We start from the raw sequence: 22,132 nt of genomic DNA on the forward strand, positions 1-22,132 counted from the left end.
TGAGTAAACAAAGACAAACTAAAATGTGTGTGTGTGCCTATATATGATTCAAAAAGAAAATTAGAACACCGTATATTTATGACGGAGTGAGTAGTTTTCTTGAAGGGGCACACTGTGCAAGCTGTTGTACGTCTACCGTAATATGTGGCCCTGCTTAGGTAAGCTGCTACGGTCTACCCAACTGTTGGCACGTCTGAATTAAGTTCCCTGACCTATTGTTATCGCTGGTAGTACATGCCTATCCTGTAGCAAGGCCACTCCGATCGACAGCAGCCTCTGCGCTAATCCAAAGTTCTAAACCACTTTCTCTGCAGTACAGTGCAATCTACAGTAGTTGCAACTTGTAACAGAAATAGAAAAAAATTGTGGGTTCCGATGGGAGTCCATGATGCGCGGGGAGAGCAGGCAGTGCTGGTGCTAGTGCTACCGCTAGTTCGGGACCAAACCAATGGTTGCTGGTCAAGCGTACTACATCGCCGGTCAGAGGAGCATCTCCGTCCGCCATGTGCCCCACCCAGCCCCCAGCGCAAGAAGGATACACGCAATACCTCCGCCCGCCGTACCGTATCCAGCCAACTCGGAGCCAGCGGGGATCCATCAATGGCGCCAGGCTGCCATGCCATGCCATGTGTGGGGCGCCATGTGCGCGCGCCCGGCACCCAGTCCACAGGCATCGCCAGGACGGACGGGGACGCGCGCCCGGTTCACGCGGTGGCGTAGCGTCTCGTCTAGTCGTCTTCACCGCAAAACCAAGAAGACGCGGCTTCGGGATTTGATCAAGGGAGGGAGGACGGGTAGAGCGTCGGGCGGCGGTGACGCGTACTCCATGATTGAGCGGCAGTCACCGGTGATCGCGGCCGGTCGCTGGAGTACGTTCTCTTACTGTAAACGTCGATGACCAGCCAGCGACCGGCCGCACGCACCGCACGGCGCGGCGCCCATGATTGGGCTGGCTGGGCCACCGGCGAGGCGATCGTTGGCGTGGAAACGTGCGGTGGTCCACGGCTCGTTGATCGGCGGCAGCGATCGAGGGCTCCCCCTCCCACCGTCCCCGTGCGCAGCGACCTTCGTTCATCCGTCCTGCGGCCCGCCCTCCTAGTTATTGCTCCCCGTCGATCGGCAAGTGGAAGAAGTCTGTTAGGTGGCCGGAGGACAAATTTTCTGCACGCATCGGTATCATCGGCGACGCTGTGGCATGTGGGGGAAGCCAGCCGCCCTGATGAAACTGGCCATGTTCTCTTCTGTTTTCTCTTTGTACTACGTATCTTGAGTATCGATCTACTCTCCTTCTCGACTTCTCGAGTGCGCAGCAGGAGAACGCTCTTGCCCAGTCCTGAGGAATGAGTCATGATGCATGCACACATCGGCAGGCAATGTACTTGGAGAGAATTCCTTATTGGGTCCTTTCTTAAAATTTGCTTCTTTATTTGGCCCAAAATAAATTTTCTTCCTTATTTGACACGTAAAGTAATTTTTGTTCTTTATATAACACTTTTGTCCATTTTAGTCACTAACGGTGTTAACTGTGAGATGAAAAGACTATTTTGCCCCTAATACATTTTGTAACTGTCCTGGGTGAAGTAAAAGAGCAATTAGTTCACCCATGTTTTAGGGACGTTTAAAGGATGCTCCACTATTTTGTCTTAGGTAATCTGGTCTGTGTGTGTAAAAGCCGTACAAAACATCCATAGAATTTGTACTAGCACATCTATGATCAGTACAGTACCATATTTTGATTAGTTCAACATGTTCTAAAGCACAGTATTACACATAGTCACATACCACTAAATCATCCAATTAGCGCTTTGTCCTGGATTTGATTACACGTTGCAAAGTATAGAATTACACAGTCACATACAACTAAATCCTATATAAGCTAGTATATATATGTGATAACTTGTATACCGTGAGAAAAAGGCAATTAAGAAATTAATGAGAGCGACACGCTCCCGTGGCAATCAGGCGTCCTCCCCTGTTCTCGCGTGCCTGTGTCTCGAGTTGTGCCATCGATCTACTAGTCGGCGACTTGTACTTAGTACGTTCAAGTGCATTCTAGTGCAAATCTATCCAGCTGCTTATGTACTTGTACGCGAGTCTCCCGATAGGCGGACGGAAAGTAATCAGCCACGGCTAGCTCGTACTGCATCTCGCCGGAAAGTACTCGGCTGTATTACAAGCTACGTATCGTCCAAAAGCACATGCATCTCGCCGGAAAGTACTTATATGGCACTGTATTTATCCACACAAAAAAAAGTAATCATAGATGTATTGTACGGCTTTTAGGCACACATACAGTTTATCTAAGAAACAAAATATTGGAGTATACATATACATGCGCAGCATCTGTTTAACATCCCTAAAACATGGGTGAACTGATTGATTTTTAACTACATCCAAGATAGTTACACGATGCACTAGGGGCAAAATGGTCTTTTCATGTCAAACTTAATCCCGTTAGTGCCTAAAATGGATGGAAGTGTCATATAAGGAATGAAAATTACTTTAGGTGTCAAATAGGAAAGAAAATTTTATTTTAGGCCAAATAAGGAAGCAAAATTTAAGAAATGGCCAAATAAGGAATTCTCTCCTGTACTTGACCTTCGCCCGAAACACCTCAGATGATTTCAAAAGAAAAGGAGGCTAGATTTGCTAGTTGTGTTGCCCTGTTGACGTCCGCAAAGATGAAGCAATTGTGCTTTCTTAACTTGCTGCTTAGACTATCATAACGTCTCAAAAGCTCTTCGCAGCATGAATCAGCCTGTGGTTGGATGGTTGAGTGAGCAGTGGTATCCTCAGCCCATTAGGGTTTAAGTCCTTGAATTTTCGTGGATTTATTTCAGGATTTTCGACGAATGTGTCCGTACTGTGTTCAAACAAAAACTTTTCGCAGCAGATTCAAAGCTACGGGTCAAGCTTTCAAAATCCTTTTTTTTCAGGGAATTTTTATTTTATTTTGAGATAAGAAAAATCGATTTTCCAATTCAAAGCGAGCCACAATGTGTACTTTAGCCCATATTCATGGCCCATACGGTAGTTTTTCTATATGTGGCCTTTAATGTCCGACACAAAAACATGGTCAGCCCAGAAGTTCTATTGTACCGTTGTGCTACAAATTAATACCTCCTTCCTACTCACAAAATAAAACTGTAAGAATTTGTAAGAAAACTTGTGTTTATTGATTCTGGGCAAAGCCCTATTTATACAAGGAGTTGGGGCGACTCCGGAGAGGCGTCCGTTTACAATAGGCGCCTGTGGCGCGAGAAGACGCCCGTTCGCGTCCGTACGGCGCTTTGGACACACGTACGACTCTTAGTGCTAATGACGTCGCTTTATTCTTAACACTTCCCCTTTATAAAGCTGCTTCTTCTATGTCTTGCATCCTTGTATAACTTTGAGAATATTGCTCTTAATCACAAGCGTATATGATCTGGAATAACTCCTCCAAAAACCCCGTGGGAAAAATATGAGGAGAATAGAACTTGATATGTTGTTAAAACTCCATTAAAACCTAATAGGAAAAATAAGGAGAAAAATGTTACAACATATGTTATCGTCTCTTTGATAACTTATATGAGAAAACCTTGAGGATAAAACTCATTGGTAAGTTTAGAGGACAATTAATATGTCTTGTATACACTCATTAAAAACCACGATGGGGAAAAATAGGATGTATGACATATATTCTTATGTTGATATTACCTCATTAAAAACCTTGATGAGAACCATGAGAGTAAACTCATAAAGGGAAAAGAGTGCAATATAATGTTTGAACAGGTTATGGTTCAGAGAGACTCTCCCCCTGATCTTTGCAAATCTCGAAGTCGTCGCATACCAATCCCATGAACATATTTTTCAAATGTTGAAGCTGGGAGTGACTTTGTGAATAGATCAGCTAGATTATCACATGATTTGACTTGCAAAATGTTTATCTTCCCTTTCTTTTGTAATTGATGGGGAAAAAATAATTTAGGAGAAATATGATTAGTGATATTGCTCTTTATGTAACCTGTTTGCATTTGAGCAACACAAGCTGCATTATCTTCATAGATAATGGTTGGAGATTCGATAGAACCTTTACCACATGATTTTTGTATGTGGTTTATCATTCTGCGAAGCCATACACATTCACGTGTTGCCTCAAATAAAGAGATTATTTCAGAATGATTGGTGGATGTAGCCACTAGAGTCTGTTTGGAAGACTTCCATGATATGGCTGTCCCATCATGTAGGAACACAAAACCGGTTTGTGATCTGGCATTGTGGGGGGTAAGATAAGTAGCCAGCATCAGCATACCCAATCATATCAATGTTCAAATTTCTCTGAAATTGAAAGAATAGGCCAAGATCCTTTGTGCCTTGGAGATATCGAAAGATATTCTTAACTCCCGTCCAATGGCGTTTAGTAGGAGCTGCGCTATGTCTAGCTAGTAAATTGACTGCAAATGCAATATCAGGCCTGGTGCAATTTGCAAGATACATGAGCGCTCCAACGGCACTGAGATATGGAACTTCAGGTCCTAATATCTCTTCTCCATTGTCCATTGGTCTAAATTGATCTTTCTCTACGTCTAGAGATCGAACTACCATAGGAGTTTTGGATTGATAGGATTTGTCCATATTGAATTTCTCTAATATTTTCTGGATATAGGCGGTTTGATGAACCAAAATACCCGAGGGAAGGTGCTCAAGTTGTAATCCTAAGCAAAATTTGGTTTTACCCAAATCCTTCATCTCAAATTCCGTCTTTAGGTGATTGCGTGCTTCATCAATATCTTGTGTGGTTCCAATGATGTTCAGATCATCAACATACACAAAAATAATGCAAAATCCAGTTGCGGACTTTTTTATGAAAACACATGGGCAATCATCATTATTAGAGTATCCTTTTTTCAAAAGGAACTCACTGAGTCGGTTGTACCACATGCGACCCGACTGTTTTAAGCCGTATAAAGACTTATTTAGTTTTACACAATATGCGTTGCGTTTTGCGTTTGGATTCGGGATTGGTACTCCATCAGGAACCTTCATGTATATGTGTGAATCAAGTGAACCGTAAAGGTAAGCGGTCACTACGTCCATCAACTGCATAGATAGACGATTTTGCACTGCCAAAGATATAAGATATCGGAAAGTGGTTGCACTCATTACTGGAGAATATGTTTCATTGAAATCAATGCCGGGTTTCTGCGTGAAACCTTGGGCTACAAGCCTTGCTTTATATCTCACCACCTCGTTGTTCTCGTTTCTTTTACGAACAAAAACCCATTTGAATCCCACGGGGAAAACTCTTGGAGGTGTATGTTGGAAATATGCCCTAGAGGCAATAATAAAAGGTTATTATTATATTTCTTTGTTCATGATAATCGTCTATTGTTCATGCTATAATTGTATTGTCCGGAAATCGTAATACATGTGTGAATACATAGACCACAACCTGTCCCTAGTAAGCCTCTAGTTGACTAGCTCGTTAATCAACAGATAGTCCTGGTTTCCTGACTATGGACATTGGATGTCATTGATAACGGGATCACATCATTAGGAGAATGATGTGATGGACAAGACCCAATCCTAAGCATAGCATAAAAGATCGTGTAGTTTCATTTGCTAGAGCTTTTCCAATGTCAAGTATCTTTTCCTTAGACCATGAGATCGTGCAACTCCCGGATACCGTAGGAGTGCTTTGGGTGTGCCAAACGTCACAACGTAACTGGGTGACTATAAAGGTGCACTACGGGTATCTCCGAAAGTGTCTGTTGGGTTGGCACGGATCGAGACTGGGATTTGTCACTCCATGTGACGGAGAGGTATCTCTGGGCCCACTCGGTGATGCATCATCATAATGAGCTCAATGTGACTAAGGCGTTAGTCACGGGATCATGCATTGCGGTACGAGTAAAGAGACTTGCCGGTAACGAGATTGAACAAGGTATTGGGATACCGACGATCGAATCTCGGGCAAGTAACATACCGATTGACAAAGGGAATTGCATATGGGATTGACTGAATCCTCGACACCGTGGTTCATCCGATGAGATCATCGTGGAACATGTGGGAGCCAACATGGGTATCCAGATCCCGCTGTTGGTTATTGACCGGAGAGGCGTCTCGGTCATGTCTGCATGTCTCCCGAACCCGTAGGGTCTACACACTTAAGGTCCGGTGACGCTAGGGTTGTAGAGATATATGTATGCGGAAACCCGAAAGTTGTTCGGAGTCCCGGATGAGATCCCGGACGTCACGAGAGGTTCCGGAATGGTCCGGAGGTGAAGAATTATATATAGGAAGTCCAGTTTCGGCCACCGGGAAAGTTTCGGGGGTTACCGGTATTGTACCGGGACCACCGGAAGGGTCCCGGGGGTCCACCGGGTGGGGCCACCTATCCCGGAGGGCCCCGTGGGCTGAAAGTGGAAGGGAACCAGCCCTTAGTGGGCTGGGGCGCCCCCCTTGGGCCTCCCCCCATGCGCCTAGGGTTGGGAACCCTAGGGGGGAGTTCCCCCTTGCCTTGGGGGGCAAGGCACCCCTTCCCCCCCTTGTGGCCGCCGCCCCCCCTTGAGATCCCATCTCTTGGGGCCGGCGCCCCCCCAGGGGGCCTATATAAAGGGGGGAGGGAGGGCAGCAACACAACAGCCTTGGGCGCCTCCCTCCTTCCCTGCAACACCTCTCTCTCTCTCTCGCAGAAGCTCGGCGAAGCCCTGCAGGAGACCCGCTACATCCACCACCACGCCGTCGTGCTGCTGGATCTCCATCAACCTCTCCTTCCCCCTTGCTGGATCAAGAAGGAGGAGACGTCGCTGCACCGTACGTGTGTTGAACGCGGAGGTGCCGTCCGTTCGGCACTCGGTCATCGGTGATTTGGATCACGGCGAGTACGACTCCGTCATCCACGTTCATTGGAACGCTTCCGCTCGCGATCTACAAGGGTATGTAGATGCACTCCCTTCCCTTCGTTGCTAGTATACTCCATAGATGCATCTTGGTGAACGTAGGAAAATTTTAAAATTATGCTACGATTCCCAACAGTGGTATCAGAGCCAGGCTATGCGTAGTTACTATGCACGAGTAGAACACAAAGAAGTTGTGGGCGTTGATGTTGCCAATTCTTCTTGCCGCTACTAGTCGTTTCTTGTTTCGGCGGCATTGTAGGATGAAGCGGCCTGGACCGACCTTACACGTACGCTTACGTGAGACAGGTTCCACCGACTGACATGCACTAGTTACATAAGGTGGCTAGCGGGTGTCTGTCTCTCCTACTTTAGTCGGAACGGATTCGATGAAAAGGGTCCTTATGAAGGGTAAATAGAAATTGGCAAATCACGTTGTGGTCATACGTAGGTAAGAAAACGTTCTTGCTAGAAACCTACAAACCACGTAAAAACTTGCAACAACAATTAGAGGACGTCTAACTTGTTTTGCAGCAAGTGCTATGTGATGTGATATGGCCAGAAGATGTGATGAATGATATATGTGATGTATGAGATTGATCATATTCTTGTAATAGGAATCACGACTTGCATGTCGATGAGTATGACAACCGGTAGGAGCCATAGGAGTTGTCTTTATTATTTTGCATGACCTGCGTGTCATTGAATAACGCCATGTAATTTACTTTACTTTGTTGCTAAACGCGTTAGCCATACAAGTAGAAGTAATCGTTGGCGTGACGACTTCATGAAGACACAATGATGGAGATCATGGTGTCATGCCGGTGACGAAGATGATCATGGTGCCCCGAAGATGGAGATCAAAGGAGCATGATGATATTGGCCATATCATGTCACTATTTGATTGCATGTGATGTTTATCATGTTTTAGCATCTTATTTGCTTAGAACGACGGTAGCAAGTAGGATGATCCCTTATAATAATTTCAAGAAAGTGTTCACCCTAACTGTGCACCGTTGCGAAGGTTCGTTGTTCGAAGCACCACGTGATGATCGGGTGTGATAGATTCTAACGTTCGAATACAACGGGTGTTGACGAGCCTAGCATGTACAGACATGGCCTCGGAACACACGCAATACACTTAGGTTGACTTGACGAGCCTAGCATGTACAGACATGGCCTCGGAACACGGAGGACCGAAAGGTCGAGCATGAGTCGTATAGAAGATACGATCAACATGGAGATGTTCACCGATCTTGACTAGTCCGTCTCACGTGATGATCGGACACGGCCTAGTTGAATTCGGATCATGTTTCACTTAGATGACTAGAGGGATGTCTATCTGAGTGGGAGTTCATTAAATAATTTGATTATATGAACTTAATTATCATGAACTTAGTCTAAAATCTTTACACTATGTATTGTAGATCAAATGGCCAACGTTGTCCTCAATTTCAACGCGTTCCTAGAGAAAACCAAGTTGAAAGATGATGGCAGCAACTATATGGACTGGGTCCGGAACCTGAGGCTCATCCTCATAGTAGCCAAGAAAGATTATGTCTTAGAAGCACCGCTAGGTGAAGCACCAATCCCTGAGAACCAAGACGTTATGAACGCTTGGCAGCAGCGTGCTGATGATTACTCCCTCGTTCAGTGCGGCATGCTTTACAGCTTAGAACCGGGACTCCAAAAGCGTTTTGAGAAACATGGAGCATATGAGATGTTCGAGGAGCTGAAACTGGTTTTTCAAGCTCATGCCCGGGTCGAGAGATATGAAGTCTCCGACAAGTTCTTCAGCTGTAAAATGGAGGAGAACAGTTCTGTTAGTGAGCACATACTCAGAATGTCTGGGTTGCACAACCGCTTGTCTCAGCTGGGAGTTAATCTCCCGGGTGACGCGGTCGTTGACAGAATCCTCCAGTCGCTTCCACCAAGCTACAAGAGCTTTGTGATGAACTTCAATATGCAGGGGATGGAAAAGACCATTCCTGAGGTATATTCAATGCTGAAATCAGCTGAGGTAGAGATCAGAAAAGAACATCAAGTGTTGATGGTGAATAAAACCACTAAGTTCAAGAAGGGCAAGGGTAAGAAGAACTTCAAGAAGGACGGCAAGGGAGTTGCCGCGCCCGGTAAACCAGTTACCGGGAAGAAGTCAAAGAATGGACCCAAGCCCGAGACTGAGTGCTTTTATTGCAAGGGAAGTGGTCACTGGAAGCGGAACTGCCCCAAATACTTAGCGGACAAGAAGAAGGCCGGCAACACCAAAGGTATATGTGATATACATGTAATCGATGTGTACCTTACCAGTACTCGTAGTAGCTCCTGGGTATTTGATACCGGTGCGGTTGCTCATATTTGTAACTCAAAACAGGAACTACGGAATAAACGAAGACTGGCAAAGGACGAGGTGACGATGCGCGTCGGGAATGGTTCCAAGGTCGATGTGATCGCCGTTGGCACGCTACCTCTGCATCTACCCACGGGATTAGTTTTAAACCTCAATAATTGTTATTTAGTGCCAGCTTTGAGCATGAACATTGTATCTGGATCTCGTTTAATTCGAGATGGCTACTCATTTAAATCTGAGAATAATGGTTGTTCTATTTATTTGAGAGATATGTTTTATGGTCATGCCCCACTGGTCAATGGTTTATTTTTGATGAATCTCGAACGTGATGTTACACATGTTCATAGTGTGAATACCAAAAGATGTAAAGTTGATAACGATAGTCCCACATACTTGTGGCACTGCCGCCTTGGTCACATTGGTGTCAAGCGCATGAAGAAGCTCCATGCAGATGGACTTTTGGAGTCTCTTGATTACGAATCATTTGACACGTGCGAACCATGCCTCATGGGTAAGATGACCAAGACTCCGTTCTCCGGAACAATGGAGCGAGCAACCAACTTATTGGAAATCATACATACCGATGTGTGCGGACCAATGAGTGTTGAGGCTCGCGGAGGATATTGTTATGTTCTCACTCTCACTGATGATTTAAGTAGATATGGGTATGTCTACCTAATGAAACACAAGTCTGAAACCTTTGAAAAGTTCAAGGAATTTCAGAGTGAAGTCGAGAATCAACGTGACAGGAAAATAAAATTCTTACGATCAGATCGTGGTGGAGAATATTTAAGTCACGAATTTGGTACACACTTAAGAAAATGTGGAATAGTTTCACAACTCACGCCGCCTGGAACACCTCAGAGAAATGGTGTGTCCGAACGTCGTAATCGCACTCTATTGGATATGGTGCGATCTATGATGTCTCTTACCGATTTACCGCTCTCATTTTGGGGCTATGCTTTAGAGACTGCCGCATTCACTTTAAATAGGGCTCCGTCGAAATCCGTTAAGACGACACCGTATGAATTATGGTTTGGGAAGAAACCTAAGCTGTCGTTTCTAAAAGTTTGGGGATGCGATGCTTATGTCAAGAAACTTCAACCTGAAAAGCTCGAACCCAAATCGGAAAAATGCGTCTTCATAGGATACCCTAAGGAAACTATTGGGTACACCTTCTACCTCAGATCCGAAGGCAAGATCTTCGTTGCCAAGAACGGGTTCTTTCTAGAGAAGGAGTTTCTCTCGAAAGAATTGAGTGGGAGGAAAGTGGAACTTGATGAGGTGATAGTCACCCCTTCCGAACCGGAAAGTAGCGCAGCGCGGGAAAATGTTCCTGTGGTGCCTACACTGACTGGGGAAGAAGTTAATGATGATGATCATGAAACTTCGGATCAAGTTACTGAACTTCGTAGGTCCACAAGGACACGTTCCGCACCAGAGTGGTACGGCAACCCTGTCCTGGAAATCATGTTGTTAGACAACGGTGAACCTTCGAACTATGAAGAAGCGATGGCGGGCCCGGATTCCGACAAATGGCTAGAAGCCATGAAATCCGAGATAGAATCCATGTATGAAAACAAAGTATGGACTTTGACTGACTTGCCCGATGATCGGCGAGCCATAGAAAATAAATGGATCTTTAAGAAGAAGGCGGACGCAGATGGTAATGTGACCATCTACAAAGCTCGACTTGTCGCTAAGGGTTATCGACAAGTTCAAGGGGTTGACTACGATGAGACTTTCTCACCCGTAGCGAAGCTGAAGTCCGTCCGAATCATGTTAGCAATTGCCGCATACTATGATTATGAGATATGGCAGATGGACGTCAAAACGGCATTCCTTAACGGCTTCCTTAAGGAAGAGTTGTATATGATGCAACCGGAAGGTTTTGTCGATCCTAAGAATGCTAACAAAGTATGCAAGCTCCAACGCTCAATCTATGGGCTGGTGCAAGCATCTCGGAGTTGGAACATTCGCTTTGATGAGATGATCAAAGCGTTTGGGTTTACACAGACTTATGGAGAAGCCTGTGTTTACAAGAAAGTGAGTGGGAGCTCTGTAGCATTTCTCATATTATATGTGGATGACATACTATTGATGGGAAATGATATAGAATTCTTGGAAAGTATAAAGGCCTATTTGAATAAGTGTTTTTCAATGAAGGACCTTGGAGAAGCTGCTTATATATTAGGCATCAAGATCTATAGAGATAGATCAAGACGCCTCATTGGTCTTTCACAAAGTACATACCTTGACAAGATATTGAAGAAGTTCAATATGGATCAGTCCAAGAAGGGGTTCTTGCCTGTATTGCAAGGTGTGCAATTGAGCACGGCTCAATGCCCGACCACGGCAGAAGATATAGAAGAGATGAGTGTCATCCCCTATGCCTCGGCCATAGGGTCTATTATGTATGCCATGCTGTGTATCAGACCTGATGTAAACCTTGCCGTAAGTTTGGTAGGAAGGTACCAAAGTAATCCCGGCAAGGAACACTGGACAGCGGTCAAGAATATCCTGAAGTACCTGAAGAGGACTAAGGATATGTTTCTCGTTTATGGAGGTGACGAAGAGCTCGTCGTAAAGGGTTACGTCGACGCTAGGGCAAAACATGATCAACACCAGGACGCAATGGGTGTTCGATTCATCACAATGTAACTAGATTATTGACTCTAGTGCAAGTGGGAGACTGTTGGAAATATGCCCTAGAGGCAATAATAAAAGGTTATTATTATATTTATTTGTTCATGATAATCGTCTATTGTTCATGCTATAATTGTATTGTCCGGAAATCGTAATACATGTGTGAATACATAGACCACAACGTGTCCCTAGTAAGCCTCTAGTTGACTAGCTCGTTAATCAACAGATGGTCATGGTTTCCTGACTATGGACATTGGATGTCATTGATAACGGGATCACATCATTAGGAGAATGATGTGATGGACAAGACCCAATCCTAAGCATAGCATAAAAGATCGTGTAGTTTCATTTGCTAGAGCTTTTCCAATGTCAAGTATCTTTTCCTTAGACCATGAGATCGTGCAACTCCCGGATACCGTAGGAGTGCTTTGGGTGTGCCAAACGTCACAACGTAACTGGGTGACTATAAAGGTGCACTACGGGTATCTCCGAAAGTGTCTGTTGGGTTGGCACGGATCGAGACTGGGATTTGTCACTCCATGTGACGGAGAGGTATCTCTGGGCCCACTCGGTGATGCATCATCATAATGAGCTCAATGTGACTAAGGCGTTAGTCACGGGATCATGCATTGCGGTACGAGTAAAGAGACTTGCCGGTAACGAGATTGAACAAGGTATTGGGATACCGACGATCGAATCTCGGGCAAGTAACATACCGATTGACAAAGGGAATTGCATACGGGATTGACTGAATCCTCGACACCGTGGTTCATCCGATGAGATCATCGTGGAACATGTGGGAGCCAACATGGGTATCCAGATCCCGCTGTTGGTTATTGACCGGAGAGGCGTCTCGGTCATGTCTGCATGTCTCCCGAACCCGTAGGGTCTACACACTTAAGGTCCGGTGACGCTAGGGTTGTAGAGATATATGTATGCGGAAACCCGAAAGTTTTTCGGAGTCCCGGATGAGATCCCGGACGTCACGAGAGGTTCCGGAATGGTCCGGAGGTGAAGAATTATATATAGGAAGTCCAGTTTCGGCCACCGGGAAAGTTTCGGGGGTTACCGGTATTGTACCGGGACCACCGGAAGGGTCCCGGGGGTCCACCGGGTGGGGCCACCTATCCCGGAGGGCCCCGTGGGCTGAAAGTGGAAGGGAACCAGCCCTTAGTGGGCTGGGGCGCCCCCCTTGGGCCTCCCCCCATGCGCCTAGGGTTGGGAACCCTAGGGAGGGGGGGTTCCCCCTTGCCTTGGGGGCAAGGCACCCCTTCCCCCCCTTGTGCACGCCGCCCCCCCTTGAGATCCCATCTCTTGGGGCCGGCGCCCCCCCAGGGGGCCTATATAAAGGGGGGGAGGGAGGGCAGCAACACAACAGCCTTGGGCGCCTCCCTCCTCCCCTGCAACACCTCTCTCTCTCTCGCAGAAGCTCGGCGAAGCCCTGCAGGAGACCCGCTACATCCACCACCACGCCGTCGTGCTGCTGGATCTCCATCAACCTCTCCTTCCCCCTTGCTGGATCAAGAAGGAGGAGACGTCGCTGCACCGTACGTGTGTTGAATGCGGAGGTGCCGTCCGTTCGACACTCGGTCATCGGTGATTTGGATCACGGCGAGTACGACTCCGTCATCCACGTTCATTGGAACGCTTCCGCTCGCGATCTACAAGGGTATGTAGATGCACTCCCTTCCCTTCGTTGCTAGTATACTCCATAGATGCATCTTGGTGAACGTAGGAAAATTTTAAAATTATGCTACGATTCCCAACAGTGTAGGTATTGCTTCAGTGAATACCTTTCGTTTATTGAGCGAGGCTAATTCTGCTTGGATTGCATCCTTCCATTTAGGCCAGTCGGAGCGTTTCTTGCACTCTGCCATGGTCTTTGGATCATGATCAGTGAGAAGGGTATCTGCAATCTTTTCAGGAAAATATATGTCGACAGTCGTAGTCTTACGGTCAAATGATTCTCCAGAATCAACATAGTTGATGGAAATTTCCTGCACCCCTAGTGACTCTTCGTGATTTCCCAATACGATTGAGTTTGGGTGTTCCGATGTCCCAGTCAGCTTGTGCACAACTGAGATGGGTTGTGGAGGTTGTTCTCTCACTGGGTGTATATTACCCATTTGATGATTATCAACGCTAGGTTGTTTTACATTTACTGGTTCAGAGGGTTTCTTTCTCTGTTTCCTTTGTTACTTGTGAGGAGCTGAATCTTGTTCTGTGGCCGTACTTCTCCCCCTCTTCCTTTGAACAGGGGGTTGAGTAGTTTTTGTTGGTACCTCCACTCTTTCGGGCGCATTTTTAGCAGGATTGTAGGATTTGGTAACACCTTTATAGTCAGTAAATGAATCTGGCAGGTTATTTGCAATGTGTTGTAAATTAATTATTTTCCGAACTTGAAGTTCAGTTTCTTGAGTACGTGGATCAGAGGAGGAAATGTCTTGGGCATTCCAATCGATTTCCGGGCATTCTTTTTGGTACTTGATGTCTCCCCCTAATGCCGGGAAATGGTCCTCATTGAAGATGCAGTCAGCATGACGGGCTGTGAACAGATCCCCCGTGAGGGGTTCAAGGTACTTGATTATCGACGGTGATTTGTACCCCACATAGATCCCCAATTTTCTGTGTGGGCCCATGGATGTACGCTGCGGTGGTGAGATTGGCACATATGTGGCGCATCCGAATTTACGCAGATGGGAAATATTTGGTAGGTTTCCACGTACTAATTACAGAGGGGAAGTGCTGTGATATGCAGTTGGTCGCAATTGGATTAAGTCAGCAGCGTGTAAAACTGCGTGACCCCAACAAGAAGTTGGTAAATTGCAATTCATTAGTAAGGGTCGTGCAATGAGCTTAATTCTCTTAATTAGAGATTCTGCCAATCCATTTTGAGTGTGGACATATGGGACTGAGTGCTGAACTTCAATGCCTAATGCCATACAATAATCATTGAAAGCATGTGAAGAAAATTCAGCAGCGTTGTCCATTCGAATTGATTTAATTCGATTCTCAGGATAATGAGCTTGTAATTTGATAACTTGTCTCATTATTTTGGCAAATGCATGGTTTCATGTAGATAGTAAACACACATGAGACCATCGTGTAGATGCATCTATTAAAACCATGAAATACCTAAAAGGTCCAAACAATGGTTGGATCGGACCACAAATATCGCCTTGAATTCGTTCAAGGAATTGTAGTGGTTCTGCTTGAATTTTAAGATATGAGGGTCTTAAAATGAGTTTCCCAGTAGCACATGCAGTGCACATAAAATCTGAAGATTGTGGGAATTTAGCTTCATTTAAGTCATGACCATTGGAATTGCAGATAATTTTCCTCATCATCCCTATACCAGGATGACCAAGGCGATCATGCCAAGTTTGGAATGCATTTACATTCTGAAAAATTACCTTATACGCAACATGCTCTACGGGTTTTATGTACGTATAGTATAATCCTGATGATAAAGAGGGAATTTTCTCAAATATATGTTTGCCATATCCGTTGTCTTTGGTAAAGAGGAGATATTCCTCTTTGTTGTCTTCATAAGTTTCAACGTGGAAACCATTTTTGCGGATATCTCTATAACCTATGAGGGTACGAGTTGAATCGGGATACAATAAAGCATCCTCAATTACAATTTGTGTACCCATAGGGAGGGTAAATATGGCACGTCCTTTGCCAACAATTACCGCATCGCGTCCAGCGATTGTTAAAATATCTCCATTCAATTTTGTAAGAGTTTGGAAATACTTTATTTCCCTAAGTATAGAGTTTGTGGTGCCACTGTCCACAAGGCACATTTCCTCCTCCATTAGATTGACTCCCGTAGAAATCTTCTCTCTCGTCCTCTTCGTGCTCTGTGTTTCTCGTCGGAATCGCTCTCGCCAGAGAGCAGTGCTGATAACGTGTAAGAATTTGTAAGAAAACTTGTGTTTATTGATTCTGGGCAAAGCCCTATTTATACAAGGATTTGGGGCGCCTCCGGAGAGGCGTCCGTTTACAATAGGCGCCTGTGACGCGAGAAGACGCCTGTACGGACGTTCGCGTCCGTACGGCGCTTTGGACACACGTACGACTCTTAGTGCTAATGACGTCGCTTTATTCTTAACAAAAACAAAATAAAAATATCTCATTCATCCCAAAATCCTTGTGGTTCTACATTTGTTCTAAGGCAAACACCTTTATCAATATTATAAAAATATACTTCATGATGAATCTATCAACCTTGATTGTATGATGGACATGGTCGGATGCCACGGCTTTTGTCTTTCGATGTGACATGTTGGACTTCTGTTTTTATTGAAATTTGTAGGATTATAGACACATATGTCAGCAAACGTTCACATTTTTCCACAATTTTCAAATACTTTTGTATTTTAATTTCGTACAATTTTTTTTGTGAGAAAGAATTTCGTGCAAGTTTGTATCACTCTGGTAGCAGTAGATATCAAGGTGATTTGTGCTTCGGGAACTTAAAAAAGTACTCCCTCCTTCACGAATTACTTGTCGCAGAAATGGCTTGTCACAGAAATAGATACATCCATTTCTGCGACAAGTAATTCAGAACGGAGGAAGTAGTCTCGACTCTCGATCATTATATCTCAGAAGCTGGGTTCAGTGTCAAGCTTTGATAATTGAATTTTTTTCCATTCCTCATTTTTGTCTACTGTAGCCCATATTCATGGCCCATGCGATACTTTTGTGTACACGGCCTTTACTCTAAATCATATTCTGCCGAGAAGTTCTATTTCTCGAAAAGAAAAGAAAAAACAGGCTATATTATAGCATTGTGGAGACAACGAAACATTGAAGGTTTTGTACAACAGTAAAATTTACGATGGGGGAACTCTAGCTAGCCATGTACAAGTCAATTAGCTGAATACATATGCAAAGTTTACGTCCTTTTACCCTTTTGCAAGGGGTGGTTGTGCTAGCTTTCCCCCTATCACTTTGTTTATTGGCGATTGTGATCTTCAAGAAACCAAACCAAATCATGAGCCTGGCCACAAGCATCAAGTGAAATTACAGCTTTGAGTTGGCACGGCTCAACGTTGCTTCGATGGTTCCATGCGGCTCGTCAGTCGGCATGTACACATCATCAGCAAACTGTACATAGAAATGACTCAGTTAAATATATATACCTCAAGAATGTTTTTGGACTACCAAGTATTAATATTCTGAAAACAGGACAAATACATGTTGTACCCATTGTTCTCACCTTCACCAATCCTGGATTTTCTTTCCCCCCTAGGTTCACGGGAAGAAAGTGGAGGTTTGGCATCCTAAGCTGAACGGATGCTATGTCTGGGAACCTGGGAGTTGACATCATATGTTCAGGCATACTTGAAAGTAGGGGCTAAATACGGCTGACAAAAAGCTACAGCAGGTAACAAAGTAATGGCCAAATCTCAGCTGCAAACCTGGTAAGAACTTCCCTAGCCATGAGGTATAATGTATTCTGCACGGATGGACTATATACACCAACATCAGAAGGACCAAAGAATGTGTCTGCAAGAACCTTCTTTACATCCTGGTATCTTTGTGTGAAGCAAAATGGCTTTGACGGAAGCTGGGAAATATGCTCGAACGGATACCTGAATACAAAAGAGAAAGCATTATGGTAATCAATTGGATGGATTCTGGCATGTTTTGTTATTTAAAAGACTAGGAAATCGTGAATTGTGACTTGTAACATGAGCTCATATTAGCTTTAAAACCCAAAAGATACTGGCAACAGTATTTCCGTATTTGTAAAGAACTATGCTTGTCCAAGACCATCAGCAATAGAAGTGCTACTCCACTAGACAAACAAGCGACAGTTCAACTTTAAAATACTATAGTAATACTGACACTTGATTTATCGCCTTGAATTTAAGAATTACTATAGACAATAATAAAAGGGTAGAATGACTATCAGCATCGTGGAAAAGAGAACATTTCAGGCAGATGGGGAAGAGTGCGCAAACCTCCACCAAGCAGTTACTTCTGTTGCTACAATTCTTTCTCTTGTTTCAGGAAGAAGAGTGTAGCGGTCCCTCATGAATCCTTCAAATCCAGACTGAGATAGACAGTGATAAGAATTTAGCATTTATTACTTGCACCTGCAGCCTATTTCTGTAATGCTAAACTAAACAGTTCTGAGTAAATTATTTTGCTTAGGTGACACTACATCTAACAAAATTCCTGCCTGATGACATGCTGCATTTGACTCCAAAAGCATGAATACAGACATATTGACATAGCTGTAGCATGTCCATTCCTATTTCAACGGTCTTCTACAAGGACTTGTCTCATATCCCATCAACCATGGGAAAAACTTCTGATAAGACTAAATATATCTTCCTACTTAATAATCTCCTATAAATCTCTGTCATATCAGAACTATAACTTATTCAACTATGTACTGTGACTAGCAAACTCAACCAGAGTTGGAGAAATATGGAGAGGACCAAGACAAATGAGTGAAATAAGCACCTGAGTTGTCTTTAGCAGGGAGTATCCTTGTATCCCAGAATTTATAAGCAGGCTTCCAGACTTCTTCACCGTGACCTCTGTGGTGTGCTTTTCAGAACCAAGTTTGAACCCTGCAAAGAAGTCCATTATATAAGTTATCAAATAACTCTGAAATGAATCGTCAGGGAGGGACTGTTTTCCTTTACCAGGACATTTTGCAAGGAAGCTGTATAAATGTGAATATTTACCACAATAAATGTGAGAAAGTTATTCGTTAAAAAATAATCAGCAAGTAGTTGGTAAGAAACAGTGTGCTCGATTATCATAATCCTCCTTTTTGACTATCAGTGGATCTACCAGGAATCTAAGTTTCAAGGAGAAAATGGAAGACATACAGGTAAGGGTACTATTTATGCACCGCACTATCCAACTTGCAATCACAATGATAATGATGTGAAATTATTTGAGAGCTCCATAGGAAAATTATTATTGGCCAATAGTAACTACTCCCTCTGTAAACTTTTATAAGATCATCTTATAGAAGTTTACAGAGGGAGTACATGATTAAAGATGAGTGGCTCTGGTATTTAACTTATTGGTTAAGCCCCATTTGGTTCTGTTCTCTAATAATAATGGAATACATTTCACTACTTAGAAGAGGGATTCCAAACAGCAAACAAATTTGTGCATTACACTACTTAAATATTCACTTGCCAATTAAGTATCAAGTAGAGTATATGTTCAGTAAAAAACAGTTAAATGATGATTGTGCATCCTCATGCTAGATAAAGCAACATGATGTTTGTTGGCACTTGACAACATATTCTACCTTGTTGGCTGAGTTGTTGATAAATATACATTGCCAAAGGCTTTCAGTATCTAGCATCCCTTTTCTCTAGCTTTACTTCAATTGCTACTGCTTGTTGATCTTTACAATGTTTTTCAATGCATAGACTGTCGCTAAAAACTGTTCATAATGAACGACAGAGTGTTCAGAAATGTGGAAGAAACACACATAACATACTTTTTGTCATAAAATCTTAATGGCCCAGAACAGCTGCAATTCATCCTATTTGCACATGGATCGGATACCGTGCTGATCTACTAAAAGAGTCAGATCAGCATTTCCTTTAAAGGGGTTCAGAACTTCTATGGCAGGTGACCACTGAAACAAGACTGGAGGATGGAGCATATGTGAAATTGTTTTATGCCACTTCTTCAATACAGATTGTACACAAGTTTGGCCATTCGGGGATGTATAATCCCTGGCGTCTGATCTCTGCTTCTACATACTCAGCTGTACTCTCATATTGCTAAGTAAAGCTGGGTGGTTTGGCCATCCTGACTTGGGCTTCCATTTGAATGAAACTTATTATGGCATCATGAAAGCACATTTTGCTTACGACGGCACAAGTAAACAGCAAGCGTAAGCAATGAAACTCTTCTCACCATGCGAATGGGGCTTCCCGTCCACAGCCACACGCTCCCATGGGCGCTCCACGATTGTCACTGCAGCCTCTGAGACCTGCTCGAACAAAGAATACACCATAAATGGCTGGGCTCCACTCTAAATTTCTTTTTAAAAAAATCCACTGCACCATTCCCTACCTGCGGGTACAGTGAGGTGAAATGCCTCCCGAGGATGACCGCGAATTCCTCCATGGACACCACCTCCGTGCACTCCTTGGCCTTCACATACACCTGATCAAGCAAACAAAAGCCGCGGCGAATCAATCAAGGAACTAGGACCGGGAGTACTGGGGAGCATCGCCGCGCCGGGCACAGAGAGAAAGGGAAGAGGGGCGTACGGTGTTCTTGATGGAGTCGGTGGCGACGATGGCGGAGTTGTCGTCGGAGGTGTAGGATGGGAGGCAGTCGGAGACGACGCTGACGGCGACGCTCCACTCGACGAAGAGGTGGCCGCCGGCATCGGCGGGGCGGCGCCAGACGCGGGAGACGCGGACGCGGGACTTGCCATGCCTGCCCTGGAGGTCGAAGTGCCCGGCCATGGGTGGGGATCCGATCTGTACTACCGGGGGTGGATGCGGATGCGGATGCGTCTGTGCGAAGTGGGAATGGATCGGTCGCTGGCGGAAGTGACGCGCACGGGAGTGCTACTGCTTCTTTTGTAGAGGGAGGGAGGGGATGTGTGGCCATGTGGGGACCGCGCGCAGTCGGCGAGATGCCCGTCGTGGTGTCACTCTCGTTCGTCGGCCGTGTGTTGCGCAGGTCGCCGCCTCTGACGCCGTCGAGGTTTTGCTATGCTATGCAAATGGGCCGCTTCGTCATTCATTGCCCGGTCCACGTTGCTGGTATGCACGTAGCATGCCAAGGATAAACCGCTGCCCTGCACACTGTTTCCGTGTAGCAGCTGCAGCACATCGTTTTGCGCTCTCCCTCGTGCCGCGGGCGATGATGCTTGTCTTTTTCTTCTTCTTTCGGTTGCTTGTACCAGCCCGGTCGCTGATAACGTGAGCGTGAGCGTTGTGTTCATGTGTTGTGTGTGGATCCATTTGACTGCGTGGGATGAGGCTGAACCAAAACACAAGTACTCCCTCTTGAGAATACAAATCGGGCATTGATTTTCAGGTCTTTGATTGATTATAGTAAGAAAAAATGCGTTGTGCTCATGTCATAGCAAATATGTTTTTAGATTCGTCGCATACTAGCATGACGCGATCTCAGTCGTAGATTGTATGTGTGCCTTTGTCCGATACGTGGATGATGCCAGGCTCCCGAGATTATGGAGAGAGAAGCCACCAGGCACTACCCCGGATGACGCTTAGATGTTTTAGGGCCTCTCTGATTCAGACGATTCTTATAAACATGTGAAAACTTTGATCTTTATAACAATAAAAGATCAGCAAAAGTATGAAGCATCTTAAATATAATAAAAATTACATCAAGCCCCCTAAACCATCGAACGACATTGTCGTTGTCAAGACGTCGATGCGTTGTTGTCGCCGTCCCCACCAGGGACGAAGCTAGAAAAAAAGCTTGATGGGGCCATATCCATGGCAACGGGGTCATCTTTTATAAATCAACAATGATTAGTACTAAGTTAATGAAGGATTTAGTAATTTCATGGGGGTCAATTGACCCCAATACCTACATGCCAGCTCCGTCCCTGGTTCCCACATTGAAGACGGTCTAACCCTACCGATGACAACTAGGAATTCCTCATGCATGTGCCCCAAAGGATCAACGTCCGGGAGCTGCAGTTGTCATCATTGAACTCTAGAATTGATTTGAAGACTTTGATGCCAAATCGTGGCATCGCGACAAACGGTGAGAAACCATAACCTCGCCACCCCGAGGAGCCGATAGGAATCTACACATGAGCTCTGTTTAATCCGTTCAAATGAACGAACTCGAAAAGGATCGGAGCCTAAAAAACCAACTCAAAGATGAAGTGCAGCCATCCGTCCAAGCGTCGTCCGAGCCTAGAAACCATTCAATACTAACTATTGCATGTAGTCTGATGGTGCAGGAAAAATAAAGGTTTCTTCACATGAGATTGAAATGGATGTGAAATTTCGTACAAAATCAAATACAAATGAATCCTAGGGGAAAAAAATATGATCTGCAATTCTATAAATCAACCGGGGCATGTAGAAAAATCCAGAAGATTTAAATCATCTTAAATTTCTTTTAGAAATCATTGTTATTTTAATCAAGGACAACGGTATGTTCCCAACGTTCGTACCTATAGGATAGCTCCGAACGATCAAACCTCCATAGTACTCCGAGCCATCGCGACGAGGCTCGACTAGCTAACTCCCCCCCCATCCCCGAG

General features: G+C 44.7%; 1 protein-coding gene across 1 annotated transcript; it reads right to left on the reverse strand.

Annotated features, from left to right (window-relative positions):
• Positions 1-16,641: 16,641 nt before the first annotated feature.
• Positions 16,642-20,491, reverse strand: LOC123079860 (uricase). The gene is made up of 8 exons (XM_044502682.1): positions 20,145-20,491; positions 19,945-20,037; positions 19,786-19,861; positions 18,358-18,467; positions 17,850-17,941; positions 17,304-17,477; positions 17,102-17,195; positions 16,642-16,989 (listed from the first exon to the last, which is right to left on the reverse strand). The coding sequence occupies exons 1-8, from the start codon at positions 20,343-20,345 to the stop codon at positions 16,906-16,908; spliced, it is 924 nt and encodes a 307-aa protein (XP_044358617.1). The 5' UTR covers positions 20,346-20,491; the 3' UTR covers positions 16,642-16,905.
• Between the last annotated feature and the right edge of the window lie 1,641 nt (positions 20,492-22,132).

This window comes from Triticum aestivum, chromosome 3D (assembly GCF_018294505.1).
Source record: "Triticum aestivum cultivar Chinese Spring chromosome 3D, IWGSC CS RefSeq v2.1, whole genome shotgun sequence".
Taxonomy (NCBI): domain Eukaryota; kingdom Viridiplantae; phylum Streptophyta; class Magnoliopsida; order Poales; family Poaceae; genus Triticum; species Triticum aestivum.

Excerpts from the sequence above, each read along its gene's own strand:
- LOC123079860 (XM_044502682.1), bottom strand. The coding sequence starts at position 20,345 with ATGGCCGGGCACTTCGACCTCCAGGGCAGGCATGGCAAGTCCCGCGTC. Across the intron at positions 17,478-17,849 it reads GAAGTAACTGCTTGGTGGAG|GTATCCGTTCGAGCATATTT; the intron begins GTTTGCGCACTC and ends TTTTGTATTCAG. Across the intron at positions 17,196-17,303 it reads GCTAGGGAAGTTCTTACCAG|GTTCCCAGACATAGCATCCG; the intron begins GTTTGCAGCTGA and ends GTCAACTCCCAG.